The following is a 20,466-nucleotide window of genomic DNA, read 5'->3' as shown; positions in this document are numbered from 1 at the left end:
CGAGCCTCGGAGTTTGATTTCGTTGGGGGTATTACTTGGAACCCTGACATAACCTTTTGAAGGTAAATAGAACAGCGGGTGCGAGGGGGGAACTGCTATGCTGCGCGATTTAGATTCTCTAAAAAGCAGGATTGCCTACTTTCTAGCGAATATAAATAGTACGACACAGCTGATCGTCGGAAATTAACCGGTAACTTTATTTTATTACTACCGGTTCTCCCGAACTGGTGCGAACCGGTAGCATTTCACCCCTAACCAGGGGTGACATGATAGCAGTGTTCTGATTTGAGGGGCTGCCACAAAGAAGACGGGGTCAACCTATTCTCCAAAGCACCTGAAGGCAGAACAAGAAGCAATGGATGGAAATTAATCAAGGAGAGAACTAAAGAGAAATTTCTTGACAGTGGGAACAATTAACCAGTGGAACGACTTGCCACCAGAAGTTGTGGGTGCTCCAATATTGGAGGTTTCTAAGAAGACATTGGACAACCATTTGTCTGAAATGCATAGGGTCTCCTGCTCGAGGAGGGGGTTGGACTAGAAGACCTCCAAGGCCCCTCTGACTCTATTACTCTGTTCTTCCTGAAATCTTAAAAAAGACAAAATAAATAAAACCTTGAGAATGGTCAGGTTTTTTTTTTCCTTTAAACAAATGCCCAGGCTAAAATAGCTCCCCTGGCCTATAGTTTTATTTGTTTTTAAGGCTTCCTTCTGATTTTGATCGTGAATTTTAAAAACGTAAATAAACGAATAGCATTGATGATGTGGGAAAAAGTCTTTCCGAGATGAAGTCGTTCCACTCACTTAGCAAGAGAAGTTTTGCGCTAAATTGTGGTCGTTAAGTCGAGGATTACCTGTACATGGGAAGAAACTTTCTTGCATCGTACTACTCTGAATCCAAAGGATACTCAACCGCTACTCACTCCTAACTCTAAGTCTCGTTAAAAAAAAATGTTTGGGAATATTTCATTAATCTTACCCTTTTCTCTTGTCAATTCTCGAGCAGGTTTATACACAGCCAAGATAACATTCTTTAGGCTCACAATCATTAATCTTGTTTCCAGGCTGTTTTCCTGCTTTCTCAGCATAGTGGAAGCAATATTCTCTCGGCTCTATGAAATATAAATCCTATTTCCTTGTTATCGGTACCTATCAACTGAACTTAATCTTTGTTATTTCAATTACGGTGGTTTTTGTCCAAAGAAGCAGAAAGAGAAAAACGAGATGGAGGGACCGGGCGGGGGGCAGGGGGGAGGCAGGAGGGAGGGAATCGTTTTTTCCAAGGTGAAATTAAGAATTTCCCTTCGTGTGTGCCACTGTTGATATCAACTTAGTGAAGAAATGGACAGTTTGCTTAGACCCCTAATATTTGACTCTGGAGAATTAAAAGTACTGTTCAGTTCAGGTTGAAAATAGCTAGTATAACTTCTGCCTGCTTATTAACGCTTTCTCACCTATTTGTTCTTCAAAAATTGATCTTTCATTCTGAAGGACTGTTTGATACAGCACCTATGCCTACAGGTTATAAATGGAAGAACTCTGCACGGAAAGGAAAAATCGGATTCAGATTTTATGTTATCTGTATAGCAAAATACTACAGATGGTTTCAACCTATTTATCGAGAGGCAAATAGTAATGTCAGAAAGCAGGTTAATAGCAGTATTCTCTTCCATAGGGTCCTTGGTGGTCTCCGAGCTTGGTTATTTTCTTGAAGATGTTTCATTACCCGACTGTGTAACATTATCAGTGGTAGAAGGAGTGTGTTGTGTCTCGTCCGATCTCACCACCACAGCCGGGGTCTGCTTATCTGCTTCCGAACGCTGAAGAATGTCCTAGCATGCCTCCCGGCCTCAGCCCTGGCTCCATGCCCAGACAGGCTGAGGAGGGGGCATCTCCCGGCCCCAGCCCTGGCTCCATGCCCAGACAGGCTGAAGAAGAGCAAGTATCTCCAGCCCCCAGCTCTGGCTCCATGCCCAGGCAAACGGAGCAACTAGACCCCTCCCCCTCCTCCACAGGATGTGAGCCTGAGGAAGGTCTATTACCAACAGCTGCTGATTGGAGTGACCCTCGCTTCAGAAGAATTGATAGGCGGCGGCGTCAGAAGGAAGGGAGGGGCAGGCCTGGATAAGTGCTGAGTCATGGAGCCACACCCCATGGCCTATATAAAGGATCTGCTTTCTGGCATTCTCTGAGTCAGGCAAAGTCTAAACATATCTTGCTGAAGTCACTTTCTGGTCTCCTGCCTGCTCTGAGGACTTTGCTAGGACTTTGGCAGAGCTGCAGAGGCACGCCTGATTCGGATTTCCCTGACCCGGCCGTCAGCGGAGGAGTGGGACACGACAGAGTGGGGTTTGCAGAGAAAGGAGGAGGAGAGACGACTGTGGGGTCTTGGTGCTCTCTGAGCTTGGTTGTTTTCTTGCAAACGTTTCATTACCCAACTAGGTAACATCAGCAGTGCTAGAAGCAGCTTCTAAGTACCGATGATGTTACCTAGTTGGGTAATGAAACATCTGCAAGAAAACAACCAAGCTCAGAGAGCACCAAGGGCCTGCAGTTCAATTCTGAGTTACAAATATTCTCTTCTCTTGATTCCCCTTCTTCTCTTCTTCCTCCTACTCACTCACCTGGATTCTCATCCGGGAAAGACAGATAAGACTATGGACAACAATGAAAAACAAAAACCCAGCAAGGCCTGGAAGTTGATTGCACTTTCACCCTACTCTGTTTTGCTTCAGATACTTCCTAAATTCATTTCTGGGCACCACTGTTCCAAAAGGACAGAGACACATTGGATCAAGTTCCGATGAAGGCTAACAAGATGGAAACCAAGTCCAATGAGGAATGACGAAAGGATCTGGGTAGGAAAAGATAACTAAATGGAAATTATGACAGCAGTCTGCATAATCTGGAGAGTTGTTTCACAGAAGAAAGATTGAGACCTTCATCTCCATTGTTTCAAAAGGCAGAACAATAACCAATGGACTAAAATTCCAAGGAGGATGGTTCAGATTGGATTTCAGGAGGAACTTTCTGACTGTATGAGACCTCAGGAGAACCTACATGAAGTGGTCAGTTTTTTCCTGGAGGACTTCAAACAAAAGCTGGAAGGTCAATCTTTGAAAGATGCTCTAGGAACCCTACGCTTAGCACAGAGTTCCAGCAGATGATGTCCAAGATCCCTTCCAATTCTATGGCTCCAGACCTACCATAGATCTTGGCTCTGCAGAGTAGACCAATTACACCGTTAGCATCATAAACGGTCTGCCTATATGAGTTTATTAATAAGTAACTGTCAGAGGCAAATCCTATCACGTGTCCCAACTTTCAAGCGATGATGTTCTATCTCTCCTTGTGTCAATGATATGAGAGTTTGGAAATTGTAGCTCTTCAATTTTTGGAAAATCTTTAAATGTTCTTTTCTGAAATGCACTGTCCATCTTCTTTACACAATTCGTTAGACAGATTTTTTTTTTATATGAATAAAGTTGTATGCAAAATAATGTCCATAATTAACAGACAAGCTTGGACCCATTATAGTCTTATGATTGACTAAGGACGTTTAATTTATTAACTGTAAATCTCTCCTCCTTCTATCTATAGATTAGGAAAGGCACAGCAAACGGCTCGGGAACCCACAGCACTCAGTTGTGATATTAAATGTTGCTTATTAAGGCAGAATTTCACAAGATCTCTTTGTCTCAGCTGAGATGTAAAGCAGTTCCTTAAAAAGCCAGCCACAATGCTTGAGACGTAAATATAATAAAAGAAACCCAATAAAAAAGGCATTTATTTACTGAGAAATAATGACTTCTCAAATTACACCTGGGTTTATCAAGATTATTCTTTTTCATACACAATCCATGGGACTGCTAGTTTCTCTCTAAGCTCAAAGTACACTTCCTTTCCCCATCATGTAAATCTCAGTTTTATTAAAGAAAATATTCAATTAACCTCAAATATTCTACATACCCAAATCTAATTAGGCCTGAATAAGAAATGGAGTAAAGCTATAGTAAACACGCACATTCTGACTTCATTACTATTAGATTATTGGCTTTCTTGCCGACATTATGAAACACCAAAATTCATTAGGGCACTTTCTCCGGAATGATGTTTCTTTACAAGGAATGCTGGCACAGAGGAAATATTAGATGACCAGTTATTTAAGTAATATCCTAGGAAAAAGCAAAGCAACCTTGCTGGAAATGAGCTCTCTTCTTGATCACTTGGTGGCAAAGGCAGAAATATTATTTCCCAAGAGAAGGTGCAGCTTGTTAGAAAACACGATTTGTAACATACCTACATGCAAGAATCCTGGCTTGTATAAACGGAGGCACCGAATCAAAACCACGTGAAGTATTAGTAGCGCTTTATAAACCTATAATGAGACCACACGTGGACTACTGCATCCAGTTTTGGTCTCCACATTGCAAAAAAAAAAAAAAAAGATGTTTGAAAAACGTGCAGAGAAGAGCAACTAAGATGATTAAAAGTTTAAGAACAGTGGCAAATTCCCCCCCCCCACCAGTTCTATCCGGCTCGCCGAACTGGTAGCATCGGCGGCGGGAAGCTCCGCCCACCCACTGGGACATCATTACATCCCTTTTTTTAACCATCTGTGCATGCGCAGAAGGTTCTTCACATGTGCAGAAGAGGTGTGTGCATGCATAGCACACACATGCTTCCACATGTTCCCGTTCCCGAACCGGTAGCGGAGGTGAGTGGATTTTACCACTGCTGAAGAGACTAAAAGATATGAGGGAACGGTAGCAGGAACTGGGTATGGCTAGTCTAGAGAAAAGAAGGGCTAGCAGGGACATGATAGCAGTGTTCCAATATTTGAGGGGCTGCGGTAAAGAAGAGGGGGGGTTCAATTTATTTTGCAAAGCATCAGACGGCAAGAGATAAAGCAATGGATGGAAACTAATCAAGGAGAGAAGCAACATGGAACTAAGGAGAAACTTCCTAACAGTGAGAACAATTAACCAGTGGAACAGCTTGCCACCAGAAGTTGTAGGTGCTTCATCACTGGAGGTTTTTAAGAAGAGATTAGACGGTTACTTGTCTGAAATGGTACAGGTTCTCCTGCTTCAGCATCCCCAGGGTAACACGATCAAAATCCAGATGATTGGCAACTGGTTTGTATTTATGACGGTCGCATTGTCCTACGGTCATGTGATCCCCTTTTGTGACCTTCTGACAAGCAACCCGATTCGCTTAACAGCCGTGTTACGAACTTCACAACTGCAGTGACTCACATCGTAACAACCGTGGCAAGAATGGTTGCAAAACTCACTTAATCAATGTCTCACTTAGCAACCTAAATTTGGGGCTCAATTGTGGTCGTAAGTCGAGGACTACCTATACTTGATGTCATTTTTGGAGAAAGTTGATTGGCTATCCGAGAGGGGAGGATACGGGCCAAGATGAATAAAAATGTGTGTGTGAGTGTGTAAAGCCTTAAATCAGAACTTTTCAGTAAAATCTGTTACGGATGGAAGAAGATGGGACACACAAAACCAACGATTTAGAAGCACGAAACGAAATAAATATTAAAGGAATTCCTACCGTGGCTGTAGTTATAGGACACCCACTGCCTGTTTTTGGGTTTCGGAAGCGCCACCGGAGTTTCGGTTGTTTCAAAACTGGAGAATTTGGACTCTATGAAAAGCCGCTGGATCAGCACATCCATCAAAATCTGGGGATCCGTCAGGCTGAGTGACACGATCTCAATGCGGATCCTTTCGGCGGTCTGCTGAAAGAAAACAACCGTACCTTTGCTGCTTATAATGCATACAACACCGTCTCATGGAGCTTGGCCCATGTCTCGCAGGGGATGTTGTCCCTCCTCTCCTCAGCCGGGCCCCTCCCGTCTCGTCCTGGGTCTGCTATCAGACTCGGAGTCTGATACTGAAGATGAACGGCCTGTCATGCCTCCAGCCCCTGGCCCCATGTCTGGACAGGATGTCAGGAATGAACAAACAAACCTCACTCCTACAGCGTGTGAGCAGGGAGTCAGCCACGTGCTAGAATTACCGACAGCAGATCCAGCTGAAGAGAATTCAAAGTGGGAGGATCCTCGCTTCCGGAGATCTGAGAGGTGACATCAGCAGAAGGAAGGGAGGGGCAGGCCTGGATAAATGCTGAGTCATGGAGCCACACCCCACAGCCTATATAAAGGACCTGCTTTTGGCATTCCTTGAATCAAGCAAAGTCTCATCTAGTTTGCTGAAGTCACAACTTGGATTCCTGCCTGCCCTGAGAAATCTGAAAGGAATTTGGCAAAGCTGCAGAGGCTTCATGGCCACGCTTGATACGGACTTCCTAGATCTGGTCGTCAGAGGGGGAGTGGGACACGACAGGGGAGTTCGCTGGAGAAACCAATTAGGTTTGGAAGAGCTAGCAGTGAAAGGAGGCCTTCAAAGGACACGGTGGCTGGACACCCTCAAAGCTGACATCATCCAGAGCATCTAAGAAGCAGTGCAAGATCGAAAGATGTGGAGAGACCTGGCCCGCAGAATTGCCAAGAGTCAGAAACAACTGAATGGACCACACTGATGTACCACAGAATTGCCAAAAGTCAGACACAACTCAATGGACCACATCAATGAACCACAGAATTGTCAAGAGTGAGACACAACTGAATGGGTACATAAGTGTTCCACAGAATTGCCAAAACTCAGACACAACTGAATGGACCACAAGCAGACACGTCACACAGAAGGCCTCGGGTGACAAAGCTGCAAAGGATTGTTGATTTTGGGATTCCTATGGTCTTTGCAAGCGGCAACACACTTACGTTTTATGTCACGTATAATAAATCATTCTCTTTTTCTTCTTCTTTCATTATTACCTCCCTTGACGCTTCTTTCGGCCATTTGGATTGCTAAACGGTACATCCGCTAAACACAAAACCAACATCTGTCTGGGGGAAACTACTCTCTGGTGTAACCACCACATCGTTCACCCTACAAAGCACATCTTCTTGGAGTAGCATGTAACATGATTGCCCTTGGAGCCGTTAGCTTTTCTGGGTGTAGTAAAATCACCATCTTTAATGCATGAGGGTGCATTTACAAGATGTCTTCATTGTTGTTGGTTTTTTTTGAGGTCTTGAAATCTTTGATGGGGCCAAAAATGTGTGTGTTGATTGCACTTCCCACTTAACTTGTATCGCTCACAATAACGCTGTCCACGAGGTGGAAGGCGTTCTGTGTTAAAATATTAAAAGACAAGCACACAACGAAATCTCCTGCATTAAGTCGGTTGGTTTCAAAAGAACGCACAACCTCCCCGGCTTCAAAACGAGGTTAGGCTGAAGAACACTTGAAGGGCGAAATTTGTCTCTTGGAGAAAGAAACTGAACACCTGAGAGGTTCTCAGCTGTCAAGTTCTCCACAATTCTCTCTTGATGATGTCCTGTTTTGACTTGAAAGTCAATTTCTCCCCTCTGCCATCTGAAGACTTTTCGGTTATAAACCTCCGTCACTCACCTTGCACGAATACTCGTCAAATGAAACGACAAATTTTTTTTATTAAAAAAAATCCCAGCCAGAATGGTTTGGGGTGGTTTATCTTCAAACCAAACATTCATGCAACGGTTTCAAGTGAGACATCGCACCTGACATTTTTCAGAAGAATATTCTATAATTAAGCCGTCGAAAATCACCTCAGGATTTCCCCAGTAAATAAATATATATCCTTCCCACCGAACAATATCCTTGCTGTCAACCTCCTTCAATATTGGATGAAGCTACATGACTCCCACTGTTTTCAAAAGGCATTTTCTTTTATTATGTATCCTAAGACACCTTAACTAAAAACCCGAATCTGAATATTTCAATAAGATTTGTTTTATTATTCAGTAGATTCATGGAAATTTTTGCTGGGATGACAGGAAATATTCCACACCGTTCTGTCTCCGCTAATGCAGGTAACACAGCTTCAGCTGGCAATATTACCAGGATTAGCATAGCGTGATGAAATATTTAAAGGAATTTTCTTTTCGTAAAAACCTAATAAATCAAATGACTGCCAAATGTCATTAAAGTGATGGTCTTTTGACTTGAATATGCTTTTCATATTCAAATTTCGAAAAGAGACGAAGGCACGGAAAGGTTACTCAGTTTCAACTAATAACCTCAAGCACCCTGCCTTTCACATGCATAAAAAATGAAATTGCTTCCATTGTCTAATTTCGCTTTAGGAATGGCCTCTTTTCGCCTCCCGTAGCATGTATATATATATAAGAAGCATTTTTAAGTGAAATTCAGAGCAATTCCCGGCCGAATGCTTAACTCGCCTGTCAAAAGCCTCTCGGGTTTACAAATGCCATCCAAACGTAAACAAATATATGTTATAACAGGATGCAACACGTATTTTGTTAAAAAAAGGAAAAAAAAGAAGGATCTTTGCTCACACCATTCTGCCTGCCATCTTGATTTTTTTTTTGGGGGGGGTGTGAATGGCTACCAGTCCTTGACAAACCTCATCCAGTATAATTACACTCAATCTTGGCATATGTATTTGTTTTTTGAGGGAAAAAAATGTTTATTTTACTTATTTATTTATACTCTGCCTTTCTTGTTTTTACAAATAACACCAGGTGAACAACCTATCCAACACACATTCCTCTTCCTATTTTCCCCACAACAACAACCTTGTGAGGTGGGCCAAGGTCACCCAGACAGCTTTCCTGCCTAAGCCGAGACTAGAACTCACGGGCTCCTGGTGATTGGCCCAAAGTTACCTAGCTGGCTTTCATGCTAAACTGGGACTAGAACTCATCGTCTCCTGGTTTCTAGCAGTGCCTTAAACAAACTGACTCTCTACATATGATTATTATGTCTGTATTTCATAATTTCCCTATCTGCCACATTAAAGAACACAACCAAAGAGTAACTTGGAATAGTCTCTGAGCATAAGCAAAGGTTGGCTGGATCATTTGGTGCCCAAAATCCAGACGTTGGCCTCTGAACTAAAGAGCTCCAGTTCTTCCTCTGCCTGGCACAATATTACTTTGATTTGAGCTGATTGGGTCAACTCTACTACTAAGACGTTGCAAAGATTGGCTTTGTGGTGTGATGGGTGGCAAATAAATTTAATAAAGAATAACAATACATGATAAGTAATCTTGATGCCCACGGCAAGCCGGGTATTTGTTAAAAGGATTAAAAAAAAACCTTTGAATAATAAAAAAATATCTCACGTACCTACCACTTCCTTTCCTTTTAGCATGCCTATATCTTAACAATACTCCTTTGCTGTGACCCGACACCGATATGCCTATTCTCAAGACAAAGGAAATCATGGAACATGTGATTTTTTTCCCCTCCACTGTGAAATGATGAAGGGAAAAAAGAAGATCCTGATCTTTGAAAGAATCAGACGAGGAGCAGAATTTCAACATTTGTAATAATAACAGACTCAGCTGTCTATAAGGAAAACCAAAAAAAGTCTGGTTGGTGGACCTGGCAGTACCTGGAGACAGAAGAGGAGAAGAGAAAGTATCGGAGAAGATAACAAAATACAAAGCCCTGCAAACAGAAATAGAACGACTGTGGCAAAGGCAAGCAAGTCACAGGCGGCTTGGGTGCAATCCTAAAACAACTGGAGCACCACTTGAATCCCATCGGCATTGACAAATTCACCATCAGTCAATTGCAAAAGGCAGCTTGACTCAGAACAGCTTACATCCTGCGACGAGATTTCTAACACCATCACATCTGCCTATCCCAGATGCCTGGGAAGGATTCTATGGGGGTCAAAAATGCCAAAACTGGTCTGAACGCCTGGCTCAATGAACCAAACAACAAACCATCCTTATTATTGGCTTTCCTTCTTCAGTGATCTTATCTCCCACCTATAGCCTAAGCCCCAGATGCATCAACAAAAGCTTTTCAATTCCCTGATCCTCGAATTTTACTTGCTGTACCGTTAAAAAAGGGGATGGAGAAAAAAATTCCCACATATGTTCTTCAATAGCAGAGATACGTCCACCTGGATTTTTGAAGCTGTTTTAAAAAAAAACAAAAAAAAACATGCCGCTGGATGTCAACATTAATTATGAACTTTAAGAACCTCGTTTAAAGAAAATGATGATGACAGTTTTCACTAAAATGGTATTAGTGCTAAAAAGAAAAAAAAAGAAGAGAGTGAGAGACAGAGAGGGAGAGAGAGAGAGAGACTATCTATAACGAAGGAGAAAAGATGTAAACACACCTTGGAGGAAAATGAGGCCACCGCAGAATAAATTGGTTTTACTAAGCCTTGCCCCGCGGGCACATTTGAAGATAACTTGAGAGCTGACAGCAAGTAAAATTTTATTGTGATAATTGAAAGCTATATTGTTCTCAAATAATCAAGTGAAGATGTGGAGAGATGAGAACAAGCATTGTTTAATTTTATTGCGGCTGTGTTTTTAGCCTTCCTGAACGCCCGTGCAAATTCTCAACTCCCAACGCCCAGCTCGGGAGCCTGTAACAAGGCTTTTAATCAATGTATTATACATCAAATTGATAATGCTAACTTCTGATTATATTCACACGTATGAAATATTCATAAAGAACTGTCCAAAGTTTTACATTTTTCTGATTTCTCCCACCAGCCCCCTTCTTCCATTAATTATCATGCCTAGAAGCTCTCTCTTTCTTTCTTTCTTTCTTTTTTTTTAAGCGAAAACACCAGTCGTCAGCTTGAATCAACCTGACAAGCTAGCAAGAGCCAATTACATTGGCACTCGCTGGCGCTTTGATGTAGTGGAAACGCAGAGAGATAGGGGGCAAATTGTGTAGCACATTATGTTAATGACATGATTTAATCCAGCCACTAAACTTTATGTAGCCTGCTAGAAAAAAGATGCTAACACTAATTACGCCACTTTGGAAAAGAAAAAGAAGGGGACAAGCGTTTCGCTACTGACGAAGTGGAGCTCATAAATGTTGTAAACGAAATGAAATAATCTACGATTAATTATACATAACGGACCAAAAAAAAAAAAAAAAAAGAGATAGTGAGAAAGAGAGGGGGGGGGAGAGGAAGAAAGAGAGCGATTATAAAGCTAAATTCTGGAGGAAAAAACACGTTAAGGTTCTTTTTATGATCAGCCGATCTAAGAAATAATGCTGACAAACTAATTTGTAACTTGGTTTTTTAAAAAAAGAAAAGAAAAAAGAAAAGGGAAGGCGTAATTGTCAATGGTTCAAACAACGGGGTGTGTTATTTGAGATTCATGAGATAATTAGGGGATCTTTCAGTATTTTTAGGGTTTAGTCATGTGTTTTTTTTTTCTTTTTAGCACTCTTGATAACTAGGACTTAAGAGAATCCGTTAGATTGGAGCACATTATTACCAAATTAAGTGGATGCTGAAATTCAAGCTGAGTTTAGCAGAAGCTGACAAAACATAAAATGTGAAACTTTTCAAAGCTTGATAGCAATTCCTTGGAAATAAAACCCAGGCATTCTGCTTGCAAGAAGTACATATATTTCTCCCCAGACAGAGGAAGGTGAAGATGACAAATAAGTCGGTCTTGTATTCTAATCATCGTGAAAAGTTTTTATTGGCGCTCCTCAGTCACAATTTACATTAAACCAATGGAATATAGTTAAATATTTGGAGATTGTTCTCTTTACTTAAGACTCCTTGTCAGTTCTCACTTTCCTAGGATTTTTTAAAGAGATCTGGGAAGCTGGCGCCAACTGAGCATTAAAACAACAAAAACTTTTGACTTCTTTCATTCATTACGTTTGGGTCAGCTTTGTAGCTCATCTTCGGACATGACCCATTTTTTTTCCCATTAAGGAATTGCTCCAAATGGACACCAATTGTTGGGAAGGTGGGAAAGCAAATTATTCCTTGGGAAAAAGATTGAAGAGCCTGGTCCTCAGGGCGAAATAGCACAACCAGAAGATTGTCCAACTTCGTGGCTGCTTGATTCGGCTTTGTGGACCCTTGATCAGAGACGTACTGATGGGACTTATCCGATGGTTTTAGTAGTCTTATATTTGCAGAATTACTTCCTGTCCAGATTGCATTGGGCTTCTCCCCATGTGCCTTTAAGTGAGCTATATGGCTATGTCCAGAGGTGGGTTTCACGTAATTTTATCACCGGTTTGCCGCAAACCAAAAATGTGAGCGCGTGCCTTCCGCATATGTGGGTAGCCTTCTGCGCACGCACTTTGCTCGTGCGTGCAGCTTGCACACGGCTTAGAAAACATGGCTAACTAGGACAGCATAGTGCCAGGGCAAGTGGACAGGCCCATCCGTAGATCGCCACTATCAGTTCGCCAAAACCAGCTGAATACCACCACTGGCTATGTCCTGCATTAGATCTATGCTGCTCGACCGCGGGTGGCTGGAGAATTCTGGGAGTTGAAGTCCACACACCTTAACAGTTGCCAAGGTTGAGAAGGCCTGCATTAGATATAATAACAACAGAGTTGGAAGGGACCTTGGAGGTCTTCTAGACCAACCCCCTGCCCAGGCAGGAAACCCTTCACCACTTCAGACAAATGGTTATCAACAACATCTTCTTAAAAATGTATTTCTCGCAGGGATTGATTTCAGCTGAGGGAAAACATGTGCCAGTCTAAACTGTGCCAGTCTTGATATGAAACGACCCCAAAATATCCATGAAGTGAGGATGGTTAGGAATGTTTTAGGTGGCTTTTTTAGTTTCCACGTTTTAGTTGCTGACGTTGTCTGTAGATGTCTTTATGGAGAAAGTATACCACCTTGGGATCCCGTCTTATGTTTTTAGAGGTCTTAGCCGTAAAATAAATATTTCTTGGCGCTGAGGTAATATCTACAACCTGAACATTAGAATTCCTGTTTGTAAAAAGCACTGTTGCATTGGAGTTATTAAGACAGAAGCCCTTCCTTGCCTTGTTGTACAGTTCTCTTAATTCAGCTTCTCGCTCCGTTGAGCCTGAGTTAAGAAGACTTAAATCTTGATTGATTTCAAACGCAGCTACGAAGCCCCTTTTTCATATTGACACACTAAAATCAATGGGATTTATAAGTGGTTAACTTGGGCTGGATTATTCTCGCTAATCTGAGGCAAGTCCCGCCTGAGTTAAGGGGATTTTACCTTCCTGTACGGCAGTCTTTCTTCCACCAGGTGCTTAAAATATCCAGGTATTTTTTTTCTTCCTAGCTGTATCTTATCCTCCTTGGTTGCAAAAAAAAAAAGAGAGGAAGCCATTAATTTAACATCTGTCTACACTGGTTTGCTCCAACACTGAAGCAGGTCAAATGCAGGCCGTCCTCAACTTACAACTATTCATTCAGAGACTGCTCGAAGTTACAACGGTACTGGGGAAAAAAGTGTCTGAGGACCATTTTCCACACTTAATGACGGTCGCAGCATCTCCATGGTCCTGTGATCCAAATTCAGACGGCTGGAGTCTCCTGGGATCACGTGATTCCACTTTTGCGACCTTCAGCCCAGCCACATCAACAGGGAAGCCACATTCACTCAACAGCTGTGTTACTCATTTAACGACCGAAGCGGTTCAGTTAACCGATGTGGCACTTCACAAATTTCTCATTGGGCAATACAAAAGTTGGGCTCAATTGTGGTCGTTAAGTCAAGGACTCCCTGTAGTTATGGAGGCCTCATCGGAGTTTTGTTTTTCCCTTTTCTCTTCCCGGCAGTGTCCCAACCTTCCCTTGCAAAAAAGATTAACAGAATGAACAGATTAACAGAGTTGGAAGGGACCGTGTAGGTCATCTAGTCCAACCCCCCGCCTAAGCAGGAGACCCTACACCGTTTCTAACAGATGGCAGTCCAGTCGCTTCTTGAAAGCTTCCAGTGATGAAGCTCCCACAACTTCTGAATAACCGAATGGTAACAGAATAACAGAGTTGGAAGGGACCTTGTAGGTCATCTAGTCCAACCCCCCTCCCAAGGAGGAGACCCTACACCATTTCTGACAGATGGCAGTCTAGTCTTTTCTTGAAAGCCTCCAGTGATGAAGCTCCCACAGCTTCCAAAGGCAACTTCTGTTCCATGGGTGGATTGCTCTCACAGTCAGAAAAATTCTCCTTATTTCCAGGTTGAATCTCTCCTTGATCAGTTGATGAATGGGAAAAGGCAGAAAGATCTTCTCGCATGAGAATCTCTTTGATCCTGCAAGGTGGTTTAAGTCTTCTTAAATCACTCTGGTTATAACAGAGTGAAAGAAAGTCCCGAAAATCTGTAGCCCTGGTTGTGTTTCTACAGACATCACAAACAATGAGTAATTTTCCTATTTGGCTCCTATTGTTACGGCTTATAAAAGAATTGGTTGGCACCTAAGATGCCGTTAATCATAATAGCACATTCATGGCGAACCTATGGCATGTGTGCCAGAGGTGGTATGTAGCGCCCTCTCTGATGGTACGCTGTCACCCCAGTTCAGCTCTGCTGTACATGCACGCACATCTCAGTGCAGTTCGGAGAACCCCCAAATCCCACTCCTGGCTGGCCCCTCCTACCCCGACTCGCTCCTCCCAGGAGTTCCTACGTGGCCCGTTTTGGATGCAGGGCACGTGCTGAGGCTCGGGGAGGGTGAAAAATGGGCTTACTGGAAGTTTGGGAAGGCCAGAAACGTGCCAGAGGGCCTCCAGAGCCTGGAGAGGCTGTTTTTTTTTTATTTGCATTTATATCCCGCCCTTCTCCGAAGACTCAGGGCGGCTTACACTATGTCAAGCAATAGTCTTCATCCATTTGTATATTATATACAAAGTCAACTTATTGCCCCCAACAATCTGGGTCCTCATTTTACCTACCTTATAAAGGATGGAAGGCTGAGTCAACCTTGGACCTGGTGGGACTTGAACTTGCAGTAATTGCAAGCAGCTGTGTTAATAACAGACTGTCTTAGCAGTCTGAGCCACAGAGGCCCAGGAAAGCCTCTGGAGCCCAGGGAGGGCAAAAACGCCCCCCTCTCACTGTGGTGCAGGAGGCCAACTAGGCCACACCCACCATGGCCACACCCACCCAGCAATCGGGCAGAGAACCCCTTGCTAAAAATTTTGAAGCCCACCCCTGGTTTAGACTGATGGGTTTATGTGACCCCCGGATCCGAGTCTCCAAACACCAACCTCAAAAATCCTCAACAACCAACCAAGTTGGGGTTTCAAAGAAGGATTCAGAAGACGAAGGCAAGTCAACAGAGACTTCTCCAACCAAAACCACATTAGGAAAGACATGGCTCTAAGAATGCTTTGAGAACTTTTGAGAAGAAGGACTTCTTTTCTTGGCGGCTTTGGACTAACCTGATTAAGAGTTGAGGACGATGAACTTGGAACCACACAGTCGTCACTGTCTGTGACCGATTCGCCGGCGGCCTGTTGGTCTTCTTGCTCTGTAGCGGGAAAAAAAACAAAAAACCGGAAAAGGTTAGCCAAGATAAGCAGAGCTGAGATTATAAAAGAAAAGTACGAACAATAGAAGAGGAAAGGGAAACATGTTACGGTCCCAAGCAACAATGGACCACGGCTTTTCCAGGCAAACAAAACATACATCCTTGGTCCATCCAAAGGGTGTTAAATTGTCTCGGCGTCACCTGACTGCTTCTTGATCTACGTCTGATGTTTGGAGATGCTTTGATCTACTAGGGGGAGACATGATAGCAGTTCTCCAGCATTTGAAGGGCTGAGACAGAGAAGGGAGGGTCAACCTGTTCTCCAAAGCACCTGAGGGCAAGACAAAAAGTAACGGATGGAAGCTTATCAAAGAGAGATCTAACCTAGAATGGAGGAGAAATTTCCTGACAGCAAGGATCAGTAGAACGCCTCTGGAAGTTGTGAGCACTCCATCACTTGGAAGTTTTCAAGAAGGAGCTGGATAGTCATTGGTCTGGGATGTTATAAGGTCTCCTGCTCAAGCTGAGGGATTGGACCAGAAGACCTCCATGGTCCCTTCTAACTCTGTTGTTTGATATACTCAAGATTACCAGTTCATTCCCAATAAAATACCATATTTTTCAGAGTATAAGACACACCTTAGTTTTGGGGAGAGGAAAATAGGAAAAAAAAAATCTGCCTCTACCTACCAGCATCCATCGGTATTCATCTGGCTAGCGTCCTGTCGGTGTGAGACTGTTGGGTAACTAAAACAGTATTTGCTGTGTGAGCAACAAGGAAGAAGACAGCAAGGAAGCCTGGGCGTGGCTTAGGTCAAGTGTTCTAAAGCTGCATACTGTGCTGATCTCTGAAACTAAAATTGAAACCGAAACTCCTCTCCTCTGCTTGTGTTTTGCTTGCTGCTGCAAACTCTGACACGTCCTTGCAGCAAATAATGAACAGCCAGGTCAGCACATTATTGCAGCCCAATTCAGCACGAGCAGCTGATTGGCAGGTGGATCAGCCTCCGGAATACCCCCAATCAGCTGTTCCAGGCTGATTGTGTTTTTGGCTACATTCGGTGTATAAGACACACCCAAATTTTCACCCTCTTTTGTTGAGGTGGGGAGTGCGTCTTATACTCCGAAAAATACGATAAATAAATAAACAAACCCAAACCACCCATCTACTTCTCTTGAGATTCAGTACGGACCACCAACCTACGTGGACGGTTCTAGGGGCATCCAGAGAGGAGTCAGAAACCATGGGACCTTCCACAAGCTGGATGGAACAGCCCACCGGTTCCCACGGTGAGGTTGGCTTGTAATCTTCGACGGCTGCCTTTCCCATGGTGACTTTGGCAGGGCCTTGGTCCAAAAGATTCTTCCCTGGCTTGTCAGAAGCCTGTTTTCACATACATGCCCCGTCTGCTGGGAATTGGTTGTATTGTAGCTTTGGGTCTGATTTGCAGTCGTAATAATGATGGATGGCTTCACTGCCAGAGGAATTAATGATGGGTTGACACTCCAAGGAGAGGCAATTAGAATGACGTAAATAAGCTTAATGGATAGTCATCCAAAGGAACGTTTTGCTATTCCCGTGTCTTCTCCTAGAGGAACACTGGAGTAATTTATGGACCAAAACCAGCCCGCCAAAGCGGTGAAAATGGTTGGCAATGCTGGGCTGTCTTCCCTTTCACAGCGGTTGCATTATAAAAAATGACTCCCCGAAGAGTCGTCATTTCTCTCGCGTTTGAAGGAAGGAAAAAGAGCTTTTGGGATAAAATGTTAGCAAGGCAGCCAATTCTGGTGAAGTGGAGAATACAGGAGAATGGGGCTCATTCATTGAAGTATAACTTATTGGATTTCTTTTGAGCTCGCTCTCTTGACAAGTGCCAGAAGAAACTATGAAATGACTTTATCAAAGCAGTGGCGGGAGCTATACCTGTGCTGGTCAATTCACATTCGGTGTCTAAAGAGAGTGTTTGTGTTGTGGCCTTTCAGCCGCTGGCCCCTCCAGCAGCTGAATCAGAGGAGGAGGAGGCGGCGGCATGGGAGTGAGGGTCAGCATCAAGGCAACCTGAGAGCGCCGAAAGGGAAGAAGGAATGGAGCTGGCAGAGAGAGAGAGACAGAGGCAGAGCCTGGGCCGTCCATCAGCCCTTAGATGGAGAGTCAACAGCCCCCAGGTCTGGAGGTGGCTGAAGAGGAAGAGGAGGAACAGCTGAGTCCAGTGTCTGACACACGGATGCACAGAAGGCAGAGGAGAGGAGAGCAGTGGAAATCCATGGGCCGGTCCTTGGGTCGGAAGAGCCACCACTACTAGCAAGGCCCCACCCTAGCTCTGGGGATAAAAGGCAGGGGACGGAGATGAATAGGTGTGGCAGACAACTATTCATCTTCCAGCTTTGATGGACTTGTTAGCTTGCAGTGAGAGGTAAACTTTTTGCCGGGGCTGCTGGCGCTCCTAATAAAGGAATCTTTGAGTTCACTTCAGTGGGTTTGTCGTGTTTGGGGAGCTGGGTCAGTTGGTTATTTCAAATAGTCACAAAGGTGCTTTTTCATGAGGCAACTGGACTTTCTTTGTTCTTCCTTGAAGACGTTTTGCTTCTCATCCAAGGAGCGTCTTTAGTTCTTCAGTTCAGTTGCCTCTTGAAAAGGCACCTTGGGATCACAATCATGACTTAGATCAGGGGTCTCCAACCTTGGCAACTTTAAGACTTGTGGACTTCAACTCCCAGAATACCTCAGCCAGCAAAGCTGGCTGAGGAATTCTGGGAGTTGAAGTCCACAAATCTTAAAGTTGCCAAGGTTGGAGACCCCTGACTTAGATGACTGAGAATCTTCATAGACAGTTATCTAAGATACTTATACAGGTAGTCTTCGACTTACAATTTGTTCCGTGACCGTTCGAGGTTACAGCGGCACTGAAAAAAGTGCCTTATGACCGTTTTTCACACTTACGACCGTTGCAGCATCCCCATGGTCACGGTCTGACAAGCCAAGTCAACAGGGGAAGCCAGCTTGACTTGACAAGTAACAACTGTGTGGCTAACTTAACAACCGCAGTGGTTCACTTAACGGCTGCGGCAAGAAAGGTCACAAAATGGGGCCAAAGTCACTGTCACGCTTCGCAACAGAAACGTTGGGCTCAATTATGGTCGTAAATCGAGGATCTACCTGTACACAGTGTAGAGCCAAGCCTGTGCACCAAGGTACAGAAAAAAAAAGGGGCAATTTCAGGTCGACAGAGAAACAATCCACAGGTGCGGAATTGTTCTGCTAGCTCTCTACCTTCTGTGTCCGCTTCCTCGATTTCCGTTTCGTCTTCTGAAGTCCCTGAACTCTGGTCGGCAAATTGACCATCAGAGAGCTGGGAAAGGTCCTCAGGTTCTTGTTGAATCTGTGTTGCAGGTTTGCTCGGTCCGCTGTCAGCATCCGTTTCTCGGAGAGCCTTTTTCATAGAATCACAAGAATGAATACACACACACAGACACAAACACACACAGAGATATATATATATATCAGGGGTGAAATGCTCCCTGTTCGGACCGGATTGCCCAATCCGGTAGCGATGGGGGCAGTTAGTTCGGAGAACCGGTAGCAAAAATCCCTGCCCCCCCCCTCACCACCCAAGCCTCACTGTTCCTCTTCTCTGTTCCTGAAGCGCTGGGTGGTGATATAGTTGCAAATGACCTTAAATGACTGCCGCGGCACTTGAAAGGGCCGCACTACAGCTGATCAGCGCTTCAGGCAGCTAGTAGACCGGTGCCTCTATTTTTAAAGAAGGTAGACTAGTGCCTGCCAAAAAAAAAAAGGCACTTGGTAGACCGGGGCCTCTCAGTAAAAGGCACTTGGTAGACCGGGGCCTCTATTTTTAAAGAAGGTAGACCGGTGCCTCCCAAGTTTTGTATACTTTATTATTTTTATTATTTATTATTATTGACCATGCCCATTCAGTCACCTGACCACCAAGCCACACCCAGCAATTAAGCCACGCCCACAGAACCGGTAGGGAAAATTTTTAGATTTCACCCTGATAGATAGATAGATAGATATATTCATCAATGGAACCGAGATTTTGATACGATTAGAATTTAGAGCCAGTTTGACGAAAGAAAAAGGACCGGTGTTAATTGGCAGTGGAAAAATGTTGCTTTATGGGGTTGTATTTTCAGAATCCTCCAATTGACAAATAAGATGTTCGTACCTTCTATGTTGGTGAACCTTTTAGGCACCAAGTGCCCAAACTGGAACGTGTGTGCATGTGTGTGCATATGCACACGCCGGAGTGCCGGAAACCCAAAGACCAGCTGGCCGGTGCGCACATGCCTGTTTTTTAGGTGGTTTTGGGGCCGTTTTCAGGCCATTTTCCAGTCTTTTCAGGACATTTTCTGGACCAAAAAATGTACCGTTTTTTGGTCCTTTTTTGGCCATTTTCTGGTGCTCTGGTCCCCACGAAGACCAGCCGGTTGGCGCGCATGTGCCTGCCAGAAACTAAGAGCAGCTGGCGACAGCGTGCGTGCCCACAGGGAGGGCTCTGCGTGCCACCTCTGACACGCGTGACATATGTTCACCATCACAGTTCTATAAAATGAATTTTGAAATCAAGGCAAGGGTAATTACATTCTTAAAGGTATCCATTTAAAATCAACGGCCTTGATTTGAAATTCATTTTACAGAAGTTACAAACATCTTATCCGTCCATTGGAGCATCCTGAAAATACAGCCCTATAAAGTATCATTTTCCACATCGCAGTAGCTAGAAAAAGCGTGAGAGTTTCTAATCCTGTACTTTTGTTATTAGGGATCCTTTGCTGAATATACCATATTCAATAAACCCAGCTGGGTAAATCTATCTTAGAGCTCTGCTCTTCATTCTATCATTTATGACAGAGGTGGGGAGCTATGGCCTCTTTATGACTTGTGGACTTCAACTCCCAGAATCCTTGAGCGTTGAAGTCCACAAGTCATAAAAGGTTCATCGTTCCCCACCTCAGTATATGACATAAGCATCAGAGATGGGTTTCAGCAGGTTCTGACCAGTTCTGGAGAACCGGTAGTGGAAATTTTGAGTAGTTCAGAGAACCAGTAGTAAAAATTCTGACTGGCCCCATCTATTCTCTGCTTCCCGAGTCC

General features: G+C 43.8%; 1 protein-coding gene across 5 annotated transcripts in view; it reads right to left on the bottom strand.

Annotated features, from left to right (window-relative positions):
• RPGRIP1L (RPGRIP1 like) overlaps positions 1–20,466 on the bottom strand; it is a 70,695-nt gene that overhangs the window by 11,920 nt on the left and 38,309 nt on the right. For 4 of the 5 annotated variants that reach the window (XM_058154996.1, XM_058154995.1, XM_058154998.1 and 1 more), the window contains 3 exons: positions 18,622–18,781; positions 15,262–15,350; positions 5,569–5,755 (listed from right to left, as the gene is read on the bottom strand). In XM_058154996.1, coding sequence (XP_058010979.1) covers positions 5,569–5,755; positions 15,262–15,350; positions 18,622–18,781 — 436 coding nt within the window. The remainder of the gene's footprint in view (positions 1–5,568; positions 5,756–15,261; positions 15,351–18,621; positions 18,782–20,466) is intronic. The other variant, XM_058154997.1, reaches the window with a different exon arrangement.

This window comes from Ahaetulla prasina, chromosome 12, assembly GCF_028640845.1.
Source record: "Ahaetulla prasina isolate Xishuangbanna chromosome 12, ASM2864084v1, whole genome shotgun sequence".
Taxonomy (NCBI): Eukaryota; Metazoa; Chordata; class Lepidosauria; order Squamata; family Colubridae; genus Ahaetulla; species Ahaetulla prasina.
The sequence above is the reverse complement of the archived record's forward strand: the minus strand, read 5'-3'. Positions and strand labels throughout refer to the sequence as shown.